This window comes from Punica granatum, chromosome 3, assembly GCF_007655135.1.
Source record: "Punica granatum isolate Tunisia-2019 chromosome 3, ASM765513v2, whole genome shotgun sequence".
Classification (NCBI taxonomy): Eukaryota; Viridiplantae; Streptophyta; class Magnoliopsida; order Myrtales; family Lythraceae; genus Punica; species Punica granatum.
Window position 1 is genome coordinate 10,915,768 of NC_045129.1, and position 21,662 is coordinate 10,937,429.

Sequence of the window (21,662 nt, forward strand, 5' to 3'; positions counted from 1 at the left end):
ATCACACTGAGAAGCAGAAGCTTTCCTTAATCCTTCTGCCTCAACCCTCCCTAAAAGCCTCACCTTTGTATGAATTTGCTCTTCCGCTGATTCAATTCTGCAAATGGGTTCCATCAATTCACTCTCTTTGAGCTCCCAATCGAATCGCTTCCATCATCCCAAGCTCCTGAAACCGCCATTCCCGAGTTCTCCTCAGTTCCTGAGACCACCAAAGCCCCAGCCATGTCCAATGGGGAGAATTCACCTCGCTGCTCACTCATCTCAAGCACCCACCTCCACTTCCTCGGCCGTTAGGGAGCTCTCCAAGTCCCTAAAGAAAGCTGCAATTTTGCTTGTTGGGTCATTCATCTTCGTCGGGTTCGTCAATCAGAGGCCGAGAATTGCATTTGCAGCACCGACCCACGAGGAGAGTGAGCGAGAGGAGATGTTTGAGAAGCTCCTGGAGGAGGATTCCACCAATGTGGGGGCTCTGAAGGTGGTCCTGCACGGGAAGATGAGGAGAGGGAAGACGAAGGAGGCCGTCAAGTATGTGGAGAAGCTGATCGATGCCGAGCCGTTTGAAGTTGAGTGGAGGCTGTTGCAAGCTCTCTGTTATGAGACAATGGGGCAGCTCAGTACTGCCAAGAGACTGCTCAAGGAAATCTTGGAGGAGAAGCCCCTTCTTCTTCGGGCTTTGCACGTATAATTCTGCTCCTAAGATGCTGCTTTTCTTATGTCCATCATTCTATTCTTGGCCTGGAAACAGATATTGGGATGCTAGGTTCTGTTCTTTTTGCCTGCCGATTAGTTTAGTTTCTCGTTTATTCGCTTGGCAATAGAATTAAGGTTGTTTTGTTTGTAATTACAGTTAAGATTAAGGTTTTTGTAATTGTGCCACCGTGCTAATTTTCATTTATAACTTCCTTTGATAGTGAATTGGAACTATTGGCATTTTACATGAAAACATCAAAAGTCATGCACGGATTGTTGTACATGCAACTTTATTGCTTGGCCATAGCTAGCATGGTATATTATCAGTTCGAGTTCTCTTCTATGTCTGTAAGATCAAATAGAAATGGCTTGAGTTTTTTAACGCCTAAATCTTGTTTCCACATTTGTAAATTTCCATCTGATTTGCTTTATGGTTTGTTTGGTGGAGTTTCTCGATCATTTTCGACTTCATCTATCATTTCAAGCTTCCTTAAGCGAGTGTCTCCCCTTTGGCATGATCTTGTTGATACTTACGAGTAAATCAAAGTTCCACTCAGGAAGTTCTATGCCAAATGCCAATGCTCGTGCAAGAGCTGCTAGGAAGCAACTTTATGTGTAATTCAGTTGAGTAGTAGTTGAAGTGTCCAAGGAAAACAATGAAGGTTTTAGAGCTAGCGAAATTTGTAAAGCTTAGAAAGAATGATTTAACCATTTCAAGTTTTATAGGAATTAATATGTAACAATAGGGAGCTTGAAGGTAAGATAGAGTGATGGGACTTCACTTCATCGACGATATCTCATTAAAATTCTTTTCGTTTTTCCTTTCTTTTTCTGCTTTCTTTATGCTGACTGTTAAACAAGAAAATTTGGCAAATTTACAGGGTTTGGCAATGGTGATGCATAAGAACAATGAGGGCCCAGCTGTCTTTGAGATGCTATATAAAGCTCTAGAACTAGCTTGTCGTGAAAATAGGGTCACTGAGGAGAGGAACATTAGAATCTTGATTGCTCAGATGCTTGTGGTAAAGGTAATTGTTCTTCTTGAACTTATTGCAATTATTGTTCTGGCCCTTTCTTTTCTTGACATTATACTTCTAGTAGGGTGGTGGTATAAACTGGTCAAATTCATAAGAACTTAAAACTAAAAAGACCATCAAGTAGATGTGAATCAAGTTAGACCAACATGAAAACATGCAAAGCAAGATATATTCCTTATTATTTTCTATAATTTTGGTTACCTTTGCAGGGAGATTTGGATGGGGGTTTGAAGAAGTTTCAAGACCTTGTTCGTGACGATCCTCGAGATTTCCGGCCTTATCTTTGTCAGGTAATTTTTCATCATTCGAGCTGTGTTGGGAGATTTACTGATTAATGATCAGCAATTCTGGTATTTTAGATTCCTACATCTAATAAATTTAGGATCTCCAGAAACTGTTAAGTGGGGGCAGAACTACTGGAATTGATTTTGGAGTCCTTGTTCTTAAAAACCTGCTCATTAAATATAAACGAGTATTATCATACCGCTGGGGAACCTTACTTATAATTTATATTTTTGGCAGGGTATTATATACAGCCTATTGGACAAGAAGAAGGATGCTCAAGAACAATTTGAGACATATCAGACCCTTGTACCTAGGGAATTCCCACAGAGAGATTTCCTTGACGACGTTGTACTGGAAGCAAAATCAAAATCTAGGGCACAATTCCAGAAAGAATTCATTTCGGAGTTTCCAAACAGGAAGTAAATGAATATTACTTCATCCTAGTTCTACTTTCTGATGCCTGAGTTGTGTGGTCTGAATCTGTACATAATAGTCCAAAGCTCTAAATTGAATGCTTATCGTGATGTCTATTACTAGATATAGCTGAAGAGGTTTCATGTCATGGGAAGAACGTGTCGGAAATTTTGGTTGGTCAAGAAATGGGATAAAAGAATAGGATCATATTCCATTATGCATGCATAATTTTCTCCATGACACAGAACATATACGAGCAAGCACAAGGAATTAACGATAGAGATACAAATATATATGCTAGGGGGCATCATGTATATCTAGACGTCACTCTTGATTGCTGAACTGTATCCACTCTGATCGTCGTAATACCTCGACCAGAGCATGAGACCTCCATACTTGTTGGTGCCCTTGATGGCCGGAAGAACCTCAGATGTGAGATCTGGAACGGGTATAAATCCACTCCCTGCTGCCTCTGGCGAAGCAGGCAGTCCTAGGAAAATTTTCGTGGCTGGAATGCTTGAGGTCCATTGCTTCCATGAGTCTTGGAGATTGACGGGATTGCCTGAGGCGTACTGACAGGGAGGATTGTTGTAGAATTGGACCCAGACGTAATCGAACGGGACCTTTTGAAGGGCTTGTCCGATCAAAGCGTCAGGAAAAGGGCACTGTGGGGCTGCAGTAAGGTACACCTTCTTGCCACGGCTGCTGTACCCGGCAAGATACCTGGCGAGCTCGTCCCAGTGGTCGCTCCCTCCACTCTCAATGTCAAAATCAATTCCATCCAGCACTGTATTTGTTATATTCAAGTGTAACTTCTATAAGTCTCTTTCGAGACATCTGATGAAATTGGAACTATATAGTGAAGATTAGCATGGCCCATAAGGATACCATGCACAAATCAAGAAATGTCCAAATTTTTGTTCCAAAAAAAAAAATCCATAGAAATATAAAAGTTTAGGATATGCATAATTTAAGGATGATGTGAAAGGTAAGATTCTTTTTTTTGTTATTAATGACACTAAACAAAAATAATAAATTGGATATAGTGGATATAGTGGATAAATAGTATGAAGTATTTGTAGATGACCAAATCTAGCAAATTTTTAATTTCTTATCAAATTTATATGTAGTGTGAGGATGAAAGAAATTTTACAACATCCTCATTTCTTATTAATCCTTACTCCTTAACTCCAACTTTTTTCAAAATTTTAATTTCACAAGTAATTTATATATAATGTAATTCAATTTAATCCCACGAAATCGTCTCATGTAGGCATTTTTCGTAAACCCCCAGTTCATAGTAAAGCTCTCTTCACGATCCTGCAGTAAAAACATATATACGAATCTCAAGTGAAATTTTTTTAGATTGTCAAGTATCTTTCATTTATTTTGTTGCAACTACTTTTTCCCGTGAGAAATGCTTAATTCTATCATAATAAAAAATATTATTATTATTGACTTAAAAAATCATGAACTTTGTCACTTTTTCAAAATGTCAAAATGAGCATGAAACTGTTTTTCAAAATAATAATAATAATAAATATTATTATTATTGACTTAAAAAATCATGAACTTTGTCACTTTTTCAAAATGTCAAAATGAGCATGAAACTGTTTTTTTTTTTGCAAATAAAATCACGGGCTTTAATTCGATTGCCACTTCTGTCATCCATCCAATTTGCTGACGTGACAATAAAAGTTAATTATGTGTCGAACGGCGTCATGCCACGTCAGTAAAATAATATAAAATAGAGAAACTATAAGAAATTTTAAAAGAGAGAGAGAGAGAGAGAGAGAGAGAAGATGCTGATCGGAGAAGGAGGTGGGGCATTCCCGCCGATCACCCACCCTCAGACGGAGGTCACTGGCAGATTATGAGCCTAAGGGTTTTTTTTTTTTTTTTGGAGAGGGTCATTTTAAAAAAGAAGGCCTTATTTATTATCATTAATAATTTATTAAATAATAATTAAATTACTAATTAATAGAAACTTACATGTGGGGGCAACCTAAGAGAATTGGTGACCTGAAACAAAACATTACGATGAGGCTTTGATTTATTTAACAAAAATAGCATATATTTTGCATAAAATTTAATTTTTATCTTTTTAAAATTTTCGAAAATAGTAAATATATTCTTTTAATGAATCTCTTCTGCCATTTTTTTAATGATAATATTGCTAATCCGTTTAATCTTTCTTTAAAACATTCTTGAATTTAAGTGAAATTTTATTGATTTCGATTTTGAAAATTTTCTTTTGTTTGAAACAACAATTACAAGAACCATTACATTATACTCTACGCAATATCTATGAAAAAAAAAACTACATTGCATTTTATAGAAAGATACAAAGAAAAAAGCTTTTACAGAGAAGAAAAATGAACATGATGAGATATGAAATTAGTACTTGAGAAGGTGGTTGACTGAATCAGCCAAACAGTCCGGTGATTGAATTGAATATGAATTGAACATTATGGTATGATAGAGGATGGGGATGGTCTAATGGAAGAATAATTAAGTATTGTGAAAACTGAGAAATAATTAAGTTAATAGAGTGAAAAATGGTATTGTGGAAAATTAATTAAGTTGTAGTTGGGTAACCAATACAAGAGAGAAATCATTGATTTACTAGGGAAATTAGGGCCATAATTTATTATTATGAGAAATTTAATAATGTCATATTAAATATATAATTTTCCAAATTTGAGGCTTAATTTTTTTAAGGGCCTCAAGCAAAGGCCTTAGTGGCCCTATGCTTGGCCCACCCATGCTTATTCGTGCGTAGCACAACTTAATCCGTACGTGCTGCGCTTCAACGATAATGACTTTTTTCCAGTGATGGATTAATAGTCACTATAATTATCATCAACTATCAAAATAGATAGTATTTAGGCATAATAGTTAAGGGTTAGTTAGATAGTTAGGCATAATAGTTATTAATAATAGGTGGTGGGTAGTTAGAAGTACACGTCATTTCCATACTTATTATATCACATGTAATATTTGTAAACCACTACTATAAATAGACGAAATTTACTTGCCTCAAGAGTCAGAAATTCTCTCATATCTCCATCTGTATAATGTTACAATTCACGATGATTCAATGACCGAAAAGCTAGGACATTAAGAAGAAGATCATAGTATTATCTAGCAATTGCTTGCTTAATCAAATGTCTCCAGCATCAACCAAGTACTAGTTAATTATAATTTTGGAATTGTAAAATGGTGCTTAGAATATTTACAAGTTTTTACAATTTCTATATCAATATTAAATACACTTCTATATACGTATTTTTTTTCAAATTTTTAATTTCACAAGTAATTAGTTATATACTTAGAATTGAGAAATGGTGTTTAGAGTATTTAAAAATTGAGAAAACTATCAAGATGGTCATTGAAAAATTTCAAAACTAACAAATTACAACTTGAAATATATTTTGAAACAAAATGATCATTGAAAGACTAGAATCCATAACATTTTGATACTTCCGTTAAAATTCTGTTAGTGTCGTTATGGGAAAATGACATGGATGCTTATGTGGTATCTAGTAGCCAAACTGCGTCGATTGACAGTGCACATCGGCACGTATGACGTCGTCTTGCTGCCTCAAGTTTTTTTTTTAAAAAAAACATGGGCGAAACGACGCCGTCTTGCTGCCTCTCCCTTCCCCCAACCGAACGGCGTCGTTGCTACCTATCCCCTCCCTCTCCCCATCTGCAATCAAAATTAGGTTAATCGGATGAACCTCTATCGAACCCGACATCCTTCCCATCTCCTCCCCCCATCGAACCCGACGTCGTCCTTCCTATCTTCGACCCCCACCGGTGTCGTCGCCCTGAAGGTCGTGGACACACGGACTTGTCGAGCTTGAGTTCGACTCCGCCAACAACTCTGTACCGAGTCTCCATCTCCGACAGTCTCAACGAGGTGGATTTAATCTCATGAGCTAATAGAGCTAATTGGTAAGTATGAGAAGTATCTCTCAACTATAGATTGTCCGATTGAAGTCGGATTGAAGTCCGATTGGAGTCCGATTTGCCAGCCCTCAGTCCAATTTGTGGTTTCTTACAGCCCTAGCTGAAGATCATCTGTTGCCTCCATTGCAATCCAGACGAGTTCATCTGCAGTCTCTTCAGCCGAATCAGCGCTCTCGAGGTTAGTTGATTTTCACTTGATTTGGTGACGAATGGTATGTTGAACTAGTTGGTGTTGCTCGAAGTTATGGTCTCCTATTGTATTGTTGTATGTTGCTTGTACTGTCTGTCTGCTTGAAGTTGATAGCTTACCGTAGTTTTGATAATTTTGATTGCAGTAACATTTCGATGGGAGAGGGAGGTGATGATGAGAAGAGGGAATGAGCATAGGAGTTGAGGGTGCAGAAGAAAGTTGAACAAGCTATCACCTTCAAGATGAGTTTGCATTCCCATCGTACGCACTCCCATTGCTGCAAATGCCGCGGTGAGTATAATAATTTCCCCACAAATCCTGATCAAGCCTTAGCAACCTCCAAGTACAGTTCTTCTTCTCTAAACAGAGGTGATTCGACCATGGATAGAGATGGAATCATCCTATGTTATTGCAGAATGCCAGCATCGAGAATGATATCAAACACAACAGCAAATCCAGGGTGTTCATTTTACAGGTGCCCTTTTATGGAATGATGATACAAGGAAATACAAGTATTTTCAGTGGGAAGATGAGTTGCATATCAGTAGAAGCTTGTCTCAAGAACAGAAGATAATAAGTAAGTTAAGGAAGAATTTACAGAGGAGAGAGATGCAGCTAAAGAGATAGAGGCATTTGTCTTTAGTTTTAGCTATAACAGTGATTGTATTAGGGTGCTTGGTTATGATGAAATGAAGTGTGATTAGCTTCAAGTCCATTAAGTCTTTTGATTGTGAAGTGATGAAATGAAGTGTGACACTTTGGTTTGTGCTCCTTTAGTTCTTTAGGTCTTTTGATGTAATGGAGAGTGGTTGTGAACTATTGGTTGTATTAGCTTATCTGACTATAATGAAAATGATTTTGCTATTCTGGAGGTTATTGTTTGTTGCCCTTGTTTTGTATTATGCTTTAGGTTTATGGTTTTTGACTGGAAAGGGAGATAATATGACAAAGTGGCTATTGTTGCTATATGAAATGGTTTTGCTATCCAAGTACTAAGAAATCATTTCTTCTGCGTCGGAGATAAGAAGGACGATGCCAAGGGGGCCACATCGGGGTTCAATGGGGGAAGGAGATAGGAAGGATCTCAGGTTGACCTAATTTTAATTGCAGATGGCGGGAGGGAGGGGATAAGTAGCAACGATGTTGTTTGGTTAGGGAAGGGGAGAGGCAGCAAGACGGCGTCGTTTCGCCCGAGTTTTTTTTTTTTTTATAACTTGAGGTAGCAAGACGACGTCGTACGTGCTGATGTGCACTGCCAATCGGCGCCGTTTGGCTACTAGATGCCACATAAGCATCCATGTCATTTTCCCGTAACGGCACTAACAGAATTTTGACGGAAGTACCAAAATGTTATGAATTATGGTCTTTCAATGATCATTTTTTTAAAAATATCTTTCAAGTAGTAATTTATTAATTTTGAAATATTTCAATGACCATTTTGATAGTTTTTTACCATCTCTATATCAATATTTAATTATACATTTAAAAATTGTCACACGCGGGCCTTGGCCCATCTGTTTAGTTGTGGCCCCGAACTTCAGCCAATTTATCAAGCTCGCCTTCCTGCCGTGGAGATAGCAAATTGGCGCGTGGAAATAGTAATTCACAGGCGTAACGACAGAGGTGGTTCACTGCTCCCGTCCCGTGCAGGCCAACCGCTGAATTGAAAGAAGCCGACAAACACTCTCTATCTCTTCTTCTTCCTCCTCGACTTCTCCGATGCCACCACAGAAGGAGCTCCTGCTCTCACCCATAACGGTAACTATCGCATATACGCTTTCCCATGAATCAGTAGCGAGCGCAACTGCCGTTCTTTGTGCCCTGCTCCCAACTGTTTCTGTCCAACTGACGAATCCTGTTGGGTGGGAATCCATTCTGTAGTTGGGCGGGAATTGTAGCTCAATGGGTCCTCTAGCACTCGCATGCGATTCAAACGGCTCGTCGGGAGTCCCTTTAGGTGACTGTACATCCCCTAATTGTCTTGAACTGATCTTGCCTTGAAAACGCATCATTTTTGGATTGGTCATGGCATCTTCTTGGAATGGCATGTTGTGGGAATTATAGTTGTAGGTTCAGTAGAAGACAGTGGGTAAGAAATTTTCTTTCTTGGTGATATTTTAATCTGGGAAGGAGCTGTCTCTCTCTACATATTCTACCAGATGTAGGTGCTGCGACTTCTTTCAAATGGCAAGTCCGTTTTGGGTTTAGTCATGTCCCAGAAGATATGCTGGGTATTTGGCCCAGTTATTGTCCGGTGACTTAAGAATTGGAATTCCATAATCATTGTCAAGTCTTGCACGATTCAAATATGTAGATTTTTCTGGCATGAAGTCTACTAATTTTTCCTTTTCCGCACGTTAGATTTCTAGTTGCTATATATCGTTTGAGCAGGCAATGCTGTTCTGTTCTGCAGGTACCTGTAAGGGGAAGACTCAGTCCTTGCAGCTGAAGACGCAGGAGTTCTTCGCGTCAGTCAACATGGGAGAACAAAACCCATTCGATTTCTTCCGTACTCTAGTTGGTGAGTTCGAAGTTTAGCCATCAGTTTAAATATATATTCAGAAGAATTGTTAGATGGTTTACGTCAGTGGACTGGACCAATCACAGTTCATGGAGCATATGATACTTGTTACTGATATTTAATGTTTGTTATGGTAGTTTTATCTTGCAGTTCTGCTATCAAAAACAATATATTTACATGCCTGTCAAAATTTGCAGATGGTGTTATAGCAGGAGGTACTGCTGGTGTTGTTGTTGAAACTGCTTTATATCCCATTGACACCATAAAGACACGGCTTCAGGCAGGTTAACTATGAAAAATTCGTTTATTACATAATTAGACATAAGTCCTGCATTATGATGCTTTGGTCTTCTTGTCAAGATACTAGGTATGAAGACTGTAGGGGAAGAAAGAATAGACTGTCTTGGATTTTTTTCAGTCGTCCTATTTGTTATGGATGTGGGCTCCTAACCCTTTTTTTTTTGTCTGTAACTAAAAAAAAAAAAGAAAAAAGAAAAGGTATCTTATAACTCTGTTGTAACACATAACATCATAACGAATCAGCGAAAAAATGCATAATGATAAATGCTTAGTTGGGCGGGTCGGATTGGAAGTAACGTATTCCTATTTAGTTCGCTTGGACTGTGAAACAAATTCAGGATAAAGGTAAGAAAAGTTTAATTTAGTTTATATGCCTATAAAATTGAATGTGGATATGCATTGGCAAGGTCCCTGCTTTCTTGGCCAAGAGACCCGTAAAATGAGAATGTACTTCTGCATACGATATTCCAAAAATGTGGGAACATCACAAAGTCCATCCAACATGGACAGTGCTTTCTTTCCGCAAAATTCAAAACAGAACACTGCTGAACGAACAGTTTAATTTTTCTTGCAGGCCGCGCGTGGTGGAGGAAAAATAGACCTGAGAGGCTTGTATTCTGGGTTGACTGGGAATCTTGCTGGTGTCTTACCGTAAGCACCATTCAGACAAAGAAGTTTCTTTGTTTAATTCCTTCAGTTAGCCCTAAATTATATATGCTGTGCCATCACATTTTCTATCTTCTTTAAGTGCCTTTTTCTCTGTAAATTCATTCATATCTTCTTTCCAGGGCTTCTGCCTTGTTTGTTGGTGTCTATGAACCAACAAAGCAGAAGTTGCTGAGGATGCTCCCTGAAAATCTGAGTGCAGTTGCTCATTTGGTAAGAGGTCCATCCGCTGTAATTCTGCACACGAAAATCCTGTAATTTTCCTATCACTTCATTTATGTCCGAGTTTATGGATATGGTGGGTTTTTTATCCATTAGAAGTTTCTTTCAGTTTTGCTCTTGATATTTGTCCCCAACCACCTTATTAACTATTTTTGATGGCTCTATTGAATTTCATGCAGACAGCTGGTGCCATAGGAGGAATCGCTGCTTCTCTTATACGTGTTCCAACAGAGGTATAAAAGTGTTATCACACATTTTTTGAGTTTTGAACTTCTAGTTATGGGTCCAAACTCTAAGTCATCACTTTGTTCAGGTTGTAAAGCAAAGGATGCAAACTGGGCAATTCAAATCAGCCCCTGATGCTGTTCGACTTATCCTCTCAAAAGAAGGTTTTAAAGGGTTTTATGCTGTACGAGACTCCCCCTTACTCCTTCTATTAAACTTTCTAGTTCAGAGTGTCATTTAACCGTATTAGCTCTGCCTTTTTTTTTTCTTTTCCTAAAACAGTGTAATGTATTAGCACTGGTGTTGACTGTTCACTGAGTATCTTTTCTTGGCATCATTTATCTATAGGGATATGGGTCCTTTCTATTGCGAGACTTGCCATTTGATGCTGTCCAGTTTTGCATCTATGAGCAGCTTAGAATTGGCTACAGGGTTGCGGTAAGCATTATAACTTTCGTAAGTTACAAATTACAAGTATTCATGTGCATATTATGACAGTTGTTTATGATTGTCACCGGAAAAGAAGACGGAAAAGGGAATAACAGCAAATTCATTTCTTCCTTTTCCCTTTTGCTCAGGCACAAAGAGATCTGAATGACCCCGAGAATGCTATCATCGGTGCTTTTGCAGGTATTACAATAGCTTTCTTTACACTTGTTTATCTATCTTGATGAATCATTAAAATATAATTTGGTGACAAAACAAATGGTCTAAGACTATCAGGTAAACCTATAACATTACATTCGTCTTACCTTTACTTTTTCGTCAACACATATTCCTCCCATTTGTGAGCAGCTTCTGTTCAGCAAGAGCTAGTGGTCCCCTCCCACTTATCTTACCACTGACTCAATTAATTCTCGTCTGCCCCCAGCTGAAATCAATCTAGTTATCCTTGCTTCTCTTAACCATTTTTTTCTCTCACTGTGATTTTGGTTTCCTATTGTTCCTTAGAGAAGCGTTGGCTCTAAATGACAAATTTTACTCCCTTTCTTACACTTTGACATTATAATGAAGATGCATGCATCTTCACTTTCATGTGTGCATGACTTGATTAGTAGCTATCTCCTGGTTTTCAGGTGCCCTAACTGGAGCCATAACAACTCCTCTCGATGTGATCAAGACTAGGCTAATGGTCCAGGTATCAACTTATCTCCTTCCGGATATCCCTCTTCCTCATCTCTCATTCTCAGTTTCTCCACTAGCAGCACGCTTCATGTATTAAACTTTTTTTTTTCCTTCTCCTCTCTTCTGTCGACAAAGGGATCTGCAAACCAGTACCGGGGTGTATTTGATTGTGTACAAACGATTGTGCGAGAAGAAGGGCCTTCTGCTCTTCTCAAGGTAGCCATTAGTCTCTTCATCTACCTTATTGCAGCCGTGCTTTTTATCACCCTGAAGCTAGATTCCATTATCATGTTCCATACTTCTGCTCTGGCGACAACACTAACACTTCCAACATAGTTTATACCTGATGGTTTTGAATGAGGCTAAATTTGCCATATCATTACTATTTTCTCATAGTTTCCAAGGAAACTAAATGGAAATTCAAATTTTTGAATGTGCTTTTGTTGCCTTTCCTCTTACTTGAATGTGTTGCTGCTGCAGGGAATTGGGCCGAGGGTACTGTGGATAGGCATTGGGGGTTCGATATTCTTCGGAGTCCTCGAGAGCACGAAGCGGATACTAGCTCAAAGGCACTCTTCACTTCCTCCACTTCCGGAAAAGAAGAAGCATAGCTAAGAGTTATGTCACTAATAGAGCTGGTTCTTTACACTGTTTTTGCTCCTCAAAAGATGAGACCATCCATGCCAAAAGCCGAGAATAAGTAGAAAACATCCCAGCTTGGGATAAGCATATGATTAGTGCATTGATGCTTGTATTCAACTTCTTTGGAGGTAACTATCCATTGTGACGTGCAATTTCATTTTCTCATCTATCAGATGTTCGGTAAGTTGGCAAGCTTAGCTTTGTTCTGTAACTTTTTCATCCATGGGATGGGCCAAATAGTTCATATCTCCTTTAAACCCGACGAACAAAAAATCCAATGAACACTATAACTTGACAACTTCTGGAATAGTTAATGGAAATTTTCAACTAAATCCAACTGCTCCTAGATCTATACAGCAAAGAAGACTCTGCAGCAATATTGGTGAGGCATGCAACCTCCACTTCTTACCTAACTTTAGTAAAATCAAGTTAACCTGTGAACCTCCAAGCATCAAAGAGCAATGTGGAAGCCCATAAATTAACCTGAACCTAGCGAACAGGCAAAATCGCAATAGAATGGAATTGATTTGACATACAACAGAATCCAATTTTAGCATGGCGAATCAATTCCATTGCACCAAGCATGACACTCGAATATATTGAAAGTTCAGTACCACATCAATGATAAATCAAATGTTCTACAATAGACCATACTGTGTATATAGCTTACCAATCGACTAAACTGTACATAAACACGAGATAAATCACCATAATCGAGCTTATTTCTCCCTAAAAGCACCAACTAAATATTGACTCTTAACATAGCATACGATAATGATCTCGAGACAAATACACAAATTCCAATAACTGCCCAATTCCCATCCACCATATCATATCTTCTCCACCTTATCAGCCTTCACCACAGGATTTGCCTTGGCGATTGCATCCCGCCCGGCGGACTTATAGTTGAAGACACAGTTATGCTTATCCGAATACCGGTGTATCGAGCAGAATGTGTCCCCGCACCTGCACTTGAAACCCGTCAGCCCAACCCGTTTACTGCAGAAACTGCAACGGTTTGCGGGTCTCTTCTCGGGGTTCCCAGAGCTGGACCCCTCTGCTTGTTTAACTTCTTCTTGAGACGGTGGTGGCAGCGGCAGGGCTTCTTCGTTAGAATTCTCCACAGCCTGATCATTAACACCCACCTTCTGCAGTACAGCTTTGTGATCAAACGATTCCTCCTTCGTTTGCTTCAGAAGATAGTCTTTGTAGCATTTGGAGCAGAGGTTGTTGGTGTTGGGGTTACCGAAGAACCCGCAGTTATTCACGCAGAGAGGAGGATCGGTCGAGGGTTCACACCCGGTCTCCTCAAGCTTCCTCTTTTGCGATTCTTGCTCCATCACTAACCGATTTCAATCAAAACCCAGTCCGAAAAGCACAAACCACCACCAAAAAAAAAAAAAAAGTCCCAAAACAAAGGAACCAATCAATTCAAAAGAGTGAGCTAACAAGAAGCCCCCAGCTCACCAATCAGACAACCACCCATCAGCTTCGACCACCGCCGCCACAGATTCCCACCTGCGGATTCAATCAAAAGTTCCAAATTTAACGAAACCCAGATGGATATTTCGCGTCCCGTGCCTGTTCTACATCGGAAGGATTCCGGTAACGAGACAAAACTGGAGAAAAAGCAAGGGCTGCCCCGGAGAAGAAACAGACATGGATCTAGAGAGGGATTAGGATTACCTCATCAGCAGATCTCTGAGTTTTGATCTGCAGAAGCCGACACAGACATAGAGGGGAAGAGGCGGAGGTGGATTGATCCACAAGAATGAATGAGCTCTGCTTCGTCTGGAAGGTGAAAGAAAGGTGAGGATTAGGAGAAATGAGATAATACGGAGCAAACCCCAAAAAAAAAAAAAAAAAAAAGGGTTTCAAGAAAGGTTTTTTTGGGGACTTTCTTCAAACTTTTGTTCTCTCTGTTTTCTTTTGTTTTTTTGGGTGGGCCAAGTGGGGCCCACTTGCGACACATGCGTAGCCGTATACTGCCGCTTTCCATGACGGTCGGTTGCATGGGGGGTTTGAAGTTTGGAACAGTGGAACAGTGACATATTTGGTCAACTTCAATAAATGGTCCCTGAACTTCTTGTTTCCTTTATTATCACCCCTCTTCTTTGATTTGGTCAAATCAGTCCCCTCAATTTGGGGAGAAAAATCTTAATATAAATCTCGTTTATAATGGCCATGTGTCAAACTATCAAATTTGGCTCTCTTTTTTATTTTGATTTTTTTTTTACAAAAGAGGCCTAATACCTAATACAATGAAAGAGAAATTTTAAATAACTAATAATGGGACACGAATAGTCTCAGTAGGTATCAAACCTGCTACTTCTAGATCAATAGGTGAGGGCGTACGTCACTACGCTACACTCTCTTTTGATTATTTTGATTTTTTAATATTAATTTCCTTAAGATATCATGTAAAGCGTGTGTATATATATAATAATTTATTTACCAAAATATAAAAGTTTTATTTCAAGTCGCCACCACAATTTAAATAGTTTTTATCGTGACGTTGGGTTATATGCAAAATTACTCCAGTCTATTGACAGTCATTGCTTGGGTTGATCATGGTAGCGAGATGCTTTAAATGAATTTCGAATACCACTTACAATTAACGGGGTTTTTAATTATGATTTTTTAACGCGATGTTAGAATGTCCTAATTATTTTTTCAGTTAAATATAAAATTACTCCAGTCTATTAACAATCATTGCTTGGGTTGATCATGGTAGCGAGCTGCTTTAAATGAATTTCGAATGCCACACTTACAATTAACGGGGTTCTCAATAATGATTTTTAAACTAATTGAGACAATGATTTTTTCCAACTAAACTCTTATTTATTTATGCATTTGTGCCTTTTTATATCCATTCCATTTACTATTAAGATGGATTTTGATATTTTCTCTTGCGTTCACGTATGCTTTTCGAGATAAGATTAATATTGAAATTTTAAATTAAATTTATACTAAGTAAAAATTACAATAATTATAATATTTTGTACTTATAGATTTATTGTATTATTATAATATGGTACATCATTTGAACAATATAATGCAACCCATATTTTTTGCTTTTTATACTAAATAAAAAAATTATCATCATATTTGAGTACATCCTAACTTGATATTATGCGTCAAAAAGGTATCAAGATCAAATAAAATATATTGCATCTACCGAAAAAATATATATATAGCAGTAACGATAAGTTATAATGGTAACATGTAAAAAGAATTAGAAGATAATTAATGAAGAAAAATTAGCTAGACTAATACATATTACAAATAGATATGAATTAATATTTGAATTTTGATAAAATGAATTGCATCTCTAACATATATATAATTCTCTCCTAATTTTATGCATATATTATTTAATCACTGAGAAAAACAAAGAAGAAGACGGGAGGACAACGTCGAATGGGTTTGTCAAGATTTGGACGGAATTGGACGGAATGGTGAATGTGACGTACAATTATTAAGTGAATGTCTAAATTAATATAAAAAAAAATTTCGAGATAAATTTTATGTACGTTCAATTTTTGAAGGATTAATTTATCAATTTATTCTTATCTTATTTAAGTGGAGTTGAAGTTTGGAAACGGAGAAAATTCACAGGGAATATTTTTTTAAAGATCGCCTCAATTCGAATTTGGATCAGACAAAATTGATTGATTGTACTTCCGAATGCAAGTTCACTCAGAGAGGTAAAAAGGGCGGGGGGACCGACAGTTCTGTTTAGAGACAGTTCTTCTTCTTCCTCAGGGGCATCAAAGTCGTCGTTGGCCAAAATTCGAAAAGGTCAGAACTTTCCCTCTCTAAAATGGCGGAGAAACCGTAGCAGAGAGAGGGGACCTGCCCCGCCATGGGACCTCGCAGAGTACACTTCTTCTGCTTCTTCTCCTCTCTCTTGCACACACGCAGACAAACGCATGCAAAACTCCAAACAGATGCTGTCCGAAATCCGGAGATCATCACGATTTCCTCCCTTCGTTCATCACAACAAAAGCCACGCCATGGGACCTCGCACTCTCCGTTGCCTCAGTTTCCGGGAAAAGTCCGCAGCTTTTCTTAGAAACCCAACACCTCTCTCGCCTCAATGGGGTGCGTCCAAGCGAAGCTCGACTTTCCCTCGCCCTCTAAAGGCCTCGACGGGCTCAAGCTCCAGAACGGGTATGTCAAGGGAGGGGCAGAGAGGAGGCCTGTCGACCGGAAACAGCCGGTCAAGGGCGATGGAGGTGGCGGCCGGGCTGTTAATGGGAAAGGAGAGAGGAATGGTGGGAGTGGGAGCCAGAGGGCCGGGGCTAATAAGAAGATTGGAGGAGATGAGCTTGTCAATGGTTGGCCGAAGTGGCTGGTCGATAACATTGATCGTGCTGCTTTGGCCGGTTTGGTCCCGAAGAGCGCCGATTCGTATGAGAAGCTGGCTAAGGTCAGCGTCCCTATCCTAACCGCCCAATTTCGGTATTTTCGGAGGATTCATCGTTGTTCCGTCGTGGTCGTGGCACAGGCTCATAACTGTTCTGTTTGATTGTACATACCACGGCTATAAATCTAATTTGCATTCATTGGCAACAATCTTGGCATTGGTGGTTCTCTTTCAGCAGTCATCGAATGAGGCCTCGATAGAGTAGAGGATATGCCTTGGTATTGGATTTAGATGACTTGTTCAAGAGGGCGAGGATTAAGGGTTCTTAACTTTTTACCAGTTATTCTGTAATGGCTTCACTACATAAATGATCGCGGCCATGCCAGTTGTTGCATTGGCGTGATTTAGCACGTTGTATATCGAGCTTCTCAGCGATGATCTTTGTACCCAGTCAAGTCAGGCTCCGTTTTATCTATTGTCAGCAGTGGTTTTAAGTGTATCTGCTTGATGACTCATTATCATGGCATTTATTTCACGAAAATGGACGAGGGATTCTTAAAAAGCGATCGTTGTATCTGCTTAATTTTCATTGCTTACTTTTGCCGCATTATGAAGTTGTACTGGCTATTTTACTGCTCCATGATTCTATAGATGCCCAAAAGAATGAAATGGAATCATGCAGGTAGGACAAGGAACTTATAGCAATGTATATAAAGCTCGAGACAGGGACAATGGGAAAATTGTTGCCCTGAAAAAGGTCCGCTTTGACACATCGGAGCCTGAGAGCGTCAAGTTTATGGCAAGAGAGATTACGGTTCTGCAGCACCTAGATCATCCCAATGTAATCAAGCTTGAAGGAATTGCTACATCGAGGATGCAGTACAGTCTCTATCTTGTTTTCGATTTTATGCAGTCGGACCTCACAAAGATTATTTGTCGTCCTGGCGAACGCCTCGCAGAACCACAGGTTAGGCTTTCTTGTTTCTGTCTGTAAACCACTGGCTTATCACCGGAAAGTGCTTATGGAGGAACTCTGCGGTTCATTTTGTCTTATAAACATATACATATGAATCTCGATCTCTCCCTTGCACGATTGACGCGAGATCTGAGTCATTACACTCCCAAATAGAAAAATGTGCCATATCAAACTTCTTGTTTACAAAAAAAGTTTGGACAATTTGATTACCTGATTTATATTACATTAGGCTGCTTCTCTGTAACAGGTCAAATGCTATATGCAACAGTTGCTAGCAGGTCTCCAGCACTGCCACAAGAAAGGGATCCTCCACAGAGACATTAAAGCCTCCAACTTGTTGATAGACAAGAGTGGCCAGCTGAAGATTGCAGACTTTGGTCTTGCGAATTTCTTCAATCCTGACGAGAAATGTCCCCTTACAAGTCGAGTGGTCACCCTCTGGTATAGAGCCCCTGAGCTTCTCTTGGGCTCCACTGATTATGGGGTTGGTGTCGATCTCTGGAGCGCAGGATGCTTATTGGCTGAGATGTTTCTTGGCAGGGCTTTTATGCCTGGGAAAACCGAGGTACAAAATGACTAGGAAGCATGTTCTAGAACTAAATTGCTTTAAAGCAAGACTATCTTTGGAAAGTTTCCAGCATCAAGCCATTTACTGCATTTCAAAGGTTGGAAGTCCGGTTTGGCAGCCGGAGAAATGAAGAGGTGAATGTATGACGTTAAAACATAGTAATAGATTTTGACAGGGCAAAAACGCAAACCAAAGCATAGGGGAACGGAAAAAAGAGGACGAGGAGGAATGTCTTTGGAGAGTAAGAGGGCGGCAGTCATTGTAGAATATTCTTGTTCTGCCATCAACCCACCACTTTCAATTGCGATTTTCCTTCATGAGCTAAAATAAAAAAATAAACTTGATCTCCTGTTTTCTCGATTGGGTAGAGCAGTCATGCTTATTACGTATTTCCTGCATTCAGGTCGAGCAGCTGCATAGGATCTTCAAGCTTTGTGGTGCACCCTCGGAGGATTACTGGAAGAAGATGAAGCTTCAGACTAGCTTTCGACCACCCCCACACTATCAACCAAGTTATCGTGGTACCTTCAAGGATTTTCCTGCCTCATCGTTTGGTCTCTTGTGCAAACTTCTTGCCCTTGACCCCGCTTATCGGGGCACTGCATCATTTGCCCTGCAAGATGAAGTAAGCAACAGATAAAGCTTTTGTTCTTTCATCATCTTTCACGCACTAATCTTTCCATTCCAAAGTGCCAACACTTTGGCAAGGTTTTGTAAGCGGGAATTTTTTCAAACATCACGAGGCAATGAGGTTTTGTAAGAGTGATTTTGTTTATTCAAACCACAATTGTAGTATGCTAAGGAGGTTATATGTGCTTGCAGTTCTTTAAAACAAGTCCCTTAGCATGTGATCTCTCAGGACTGCCTGTAGTGCAAAAAGAAGAGCTTCAGGCATCTCACCCCAAGAGCCTGAAGAAGTAAGTTTTACAGTAACACCTCGACTCAGTCATGTACTGTAAATTTCTATTATTGTTTGGGACTAAAATGGGGGATGAAAAATCACGTTACTGCATTGATATTGTGTTGTGCAGACTCAGGAGCTCTAAGGCAAAGGATCCATCTCACACAAATTCTGAAGTTTCTAATAAGAAGCACGTAAGGATTGTCGACCCCAAGGTTGAGACTGAATCTTCTAAAGAGGTAAGAAGAGGCCATGCTTTCTTTTCGTTTCATAGACAAGTATCCGGTTGCGAAGTAATAGATATCCCGTGCACAAAAACAGCTACAGTTCGTAGACCATTTGATGACAAATGATTTTTCAGAAAGCTCAACTTCGTCTTGGCTAAAAGGTGGAAACAACAATCTCATAAAATTATGTGAAAAGGATGAACCAGAAAAAAGTCACAACTCGGGTCGTCTACTTGGAGACATTCAGAAAGAATATTGCAATACTTTTGCAGGAGAAGAATGCAGAGTTGAGCACTCAGAGCGTTGAGGTAGGTAACAGCATCAGCAGCACTTCGAGCAGTCTAAAACCAATCATGCACGGGGTGAACCTGCACTCGTCCCTTTCTCCAATACATCGTTCAATCCGTAAAGCCTCCTCTTCGCAGACCGAAGGCCACCCGAATGCTGTCAGGAACATACAAAACTACACACTCTTGCAGGCTTCTATAACAGATATTATCAACCCCAGAGAAGGAGGCGATGGGATGGCTCGTGTCCGGAGATCTCTCTCGACTTTGGACTTTCGGTATAGGAATGCCGAGGAAATCGCTAAGTTCTTTGGGCTTGAAAAATAAAGGACAGTTGATGAGAAGGAGGCCTATAATTATATGTCTGAGCCCGGGTTCGAACTGGGGACCTTTAGTGTGTGAGACTAGCGTGATAACCAACTACACCACCCAGACTTCTTGTGCTGATTTGTGTATGTAAGATATTGTCTCCTTAAGTTAGGACTTGTATTTATACAACCACTCGGCGCTTTTTTCGGTGAACTTCGGTCGATGAAATGAAAGTGTGGGATGTAATTGTTTTCACAGTTTCAGGGATGGATTATTTGAAATTACTTTTCCTCTAACAAATGCATTTGAACTTCTTGTTTGGATTTTAAATTTTTTTTTAATTCAGCTCTACTTATCTTTAATTTAACAATACAATTATTACTTCTTTTTTTTTAATAATTCAATTTAATTTTTAATACTAAATTCTCTCAACTATTCATTTTTTTTTCACAATTCAACAACAAAATCATTACTTAATCATTACTTTATCTCAATTATTCATTACTTTTTCACACTTTTTCTCATAATTCAATAACACAATCATTATACTCTAATTAAAATCAAAACTCAACTCTAATATCAAACACATTCAGCTTCACATTTATAAATTTTATTTATGTATTTTCAGATGCATTTATTATGCGAAAATCTTAAAAGAGATTATGTTCGGACTAACATTGATGAAGACGCGCATAGACAAAAACATCGGGGGGATTAAGGAGTGCAATAGTCAATCCTCGAGACTATGTAAAAGCTAATTTCCTTGGCGAAATGGACACTGTATTCTAACTAATCAATGGACTAGTTAGTTTGGACCCATTAATAAGAGGAGCAAGATTCTAATCAAACCTTCAAATCATTAAAATGTCTTCATTAGAAGACTAATAATCAGTAATTAGACAGATTTAGACTTTGATGATACAACCAGGTTGGTAGGTTAACAAACACTTGACACTAATAGAGACGGGTAGCGGGTCGCATGCCACTAGAAACAATGCCAGCTGATCTACCCCGTCGTCATATAACATTTACTCCTTAGAGATGAGTCTCGGGACAACCAGTTCCCTACTCGACGACATAACGATATGGCTAGCTATGAATATAAAGCAAAACACGATGCAACGCCACGACTCGACATCATCCATACATAATCAATGGAATCCGTCCCAACGCGGCAGGAAAGAAGATAGATATGTTTTATATGGAAAATCACATGACAATTGACGAGTCATGAGAAGCCTTTTCGAGCTTTTGATGTGAACCTGAAAAACTGACATGTGAGGTTGCGCCCCGAGGATGATGCTGGTTAGCTTATCTTCACAGCATGCAATAATGGAACGCATGCCGGCAAAATCGACTTGGCTTCCGATCATTTGACGAGCGGACAACTTTTACTTCTCGATGCCGCGTGAAATGCTAACCCAAACAGATGCCGAATATCACCGAATCTTTGTGGCGAACGACTTCCGTAACTGCTTTTTCATGCCTTTGGAACGTTCATAAGCACAAATAGCCCCACAATTTGGAGCATTCATGCACAAACATATATAAATTGTGAAAGGGCAAGATGGTCAATTTGCTCCGAGCCTATTCCCATGCCGACGGGTAATGGAATGACCAATCCATCTCCGTATATATACTTTGCGGAAAGGAATCCCAATTCCGGATGAATCTGGAATTGACACCTCACATTCAGAGCGAGACCGACAGCCCCCACATTGGAGTACAAAACC

At 39.3% G+C, this 21,662-nt stretch overlaps 4 protein-coding genes, 1 long non-coding RNA gene and 2 other non-coding genes across 7 annotated transcripts; 4 read left to right on the top strand and 3 right to left on the bottom strand.

Annotated features, from left to right (window-relative positions):
• Positions 1-29: 29 nt before the first annotated feature.
• LOC116200127 (protein SLOW GREEN 1, chloroplastic) lies at positions 30-2,947 on the top strand. The gene is made up of 5 exons (XM_031530842.1): positions 30-679; positions 1,572-1,718; positions 1,937-2,017; positions 2,250-2,431; positions 2,805-2,947. Exons 1-5 carry the CDS (start codon positions 104-106, stop codon positions 2,809-2,811), a joined length of 993 nt encoding a protein of 330 aa, XP_031386702.1. The 5' UTR covers positions 30-103; the 3' UTR covers positions 2,812-2,947.
• Positions 2,948-3,247: 300 nt separating this feature from the next.
• LOC116202105 lies at positions 3,248-3,346 on the top strand. Its single transcript, XR_004155988.1, has one exon. It is a non-coding gene; the product is annotated as a U6 spliceosomal RNA (small nuclear RNA).
• A 4,846-nt stretch (positions 3,347-8,192) lies between these two features.
• LOC116200302 (S-adenosylmethionine carrier 1, chloroplastic/mitochondrial) lies at positions 8,193-12,489 on the top strand. The gene is made up of 13 exons (XM_031531162.1): positions 8,193-8,349; positions 8,473-8,548; positions 9,005-9,112; positions 9,310-9,392; positions 9,987-10,063; positions 10,201-10,291; positions 10,480-10,533; positions 10,614-10,709; positions 10,874-10,963; positions 11,104-11,155; positions 11,602-11,663; positions 11,786-11,866; positions 12,131-12,489. Exons 1-13 carry the CDS (start codon positions 8,311-8,313, stop codon positions 12,263-12,265), a joined length of 1,044 nt encoding a protein of 347 aa, XP_031387022.1. The 5' UTR covers positions 8,193-8,310; the 3' UTR covers positions 12,266-12,489.
• Positions 12,490-12,864: 375 nt separating this feature from the next.
• LOC116200303 (zinc finger A20 and AN1 domain-containing stress-associated protein 9-like) lies at positions 12,865-14,160 on the bottom strand. The gene is made up of 2 exons (XM_031531163.1): positions 13,979-14,160; positions 12,865-13,810 (listed from the first exon to the last, which is right to left on the bottom strand). The coding sequence occupies exon 2, from the start codon at positions 13,630-13,632 to the stop codon at positions 13,123-13,125; it is 510 nt and encodes a 169-aa protein (XP_031387023.1). The 5' UTR covers positions 13,633-13,810; positions 13,979-14,160; the 3' UTR covers positions 12,865-13,122.
• Positions 14,161-15,950: 1,790 nt separating this feature from the next.
• On the top strand, positions 15,951-20,142 carry LOC116202090 (probable serine/threonine-protein kinase At1g54610). Its single transcript, XM_031533612.1, has 7 exons — positions 15,951-16,724; positions 17,344-17,628; positions 17,885-18,202; positions 18,609-18,830; positions 19,028-19,122; positions 19,237-19,345; positions 19,606-20,142. Exons 1-7 carry the CDS (start codon positions 16,392-16,394, stop codon positions 19,945-19,947), a joined length of 1,704 nt encoding a protein of 567 aa, XP_031389472.1. The 5' UTR covers positions 15,951-16,391; the 3' UTR covers positions 19,948-20,142.
• Positions 18,439-21,518, bottom strand: LOC116202091. Its single transcript, XR_004155982.1, has 2 exons — positions 21,192-21,518; positions 18,439-18,818 (listed from the first exon to the last, which is right to left on the bottom strand). It is a non-coding gene; the product is annotated as an uncharacterized LOC116202091 (long non-coding RNA).
• On the bottom strand, positions 19,982-20,055 carry TRNAV-CAC. The gene has a single exon. It is a non-coding gene; the product is annotated as a tRNA-Val (tRNA).
• Positions 21,519-21,662: the final 144 nt, after the last annotated feature.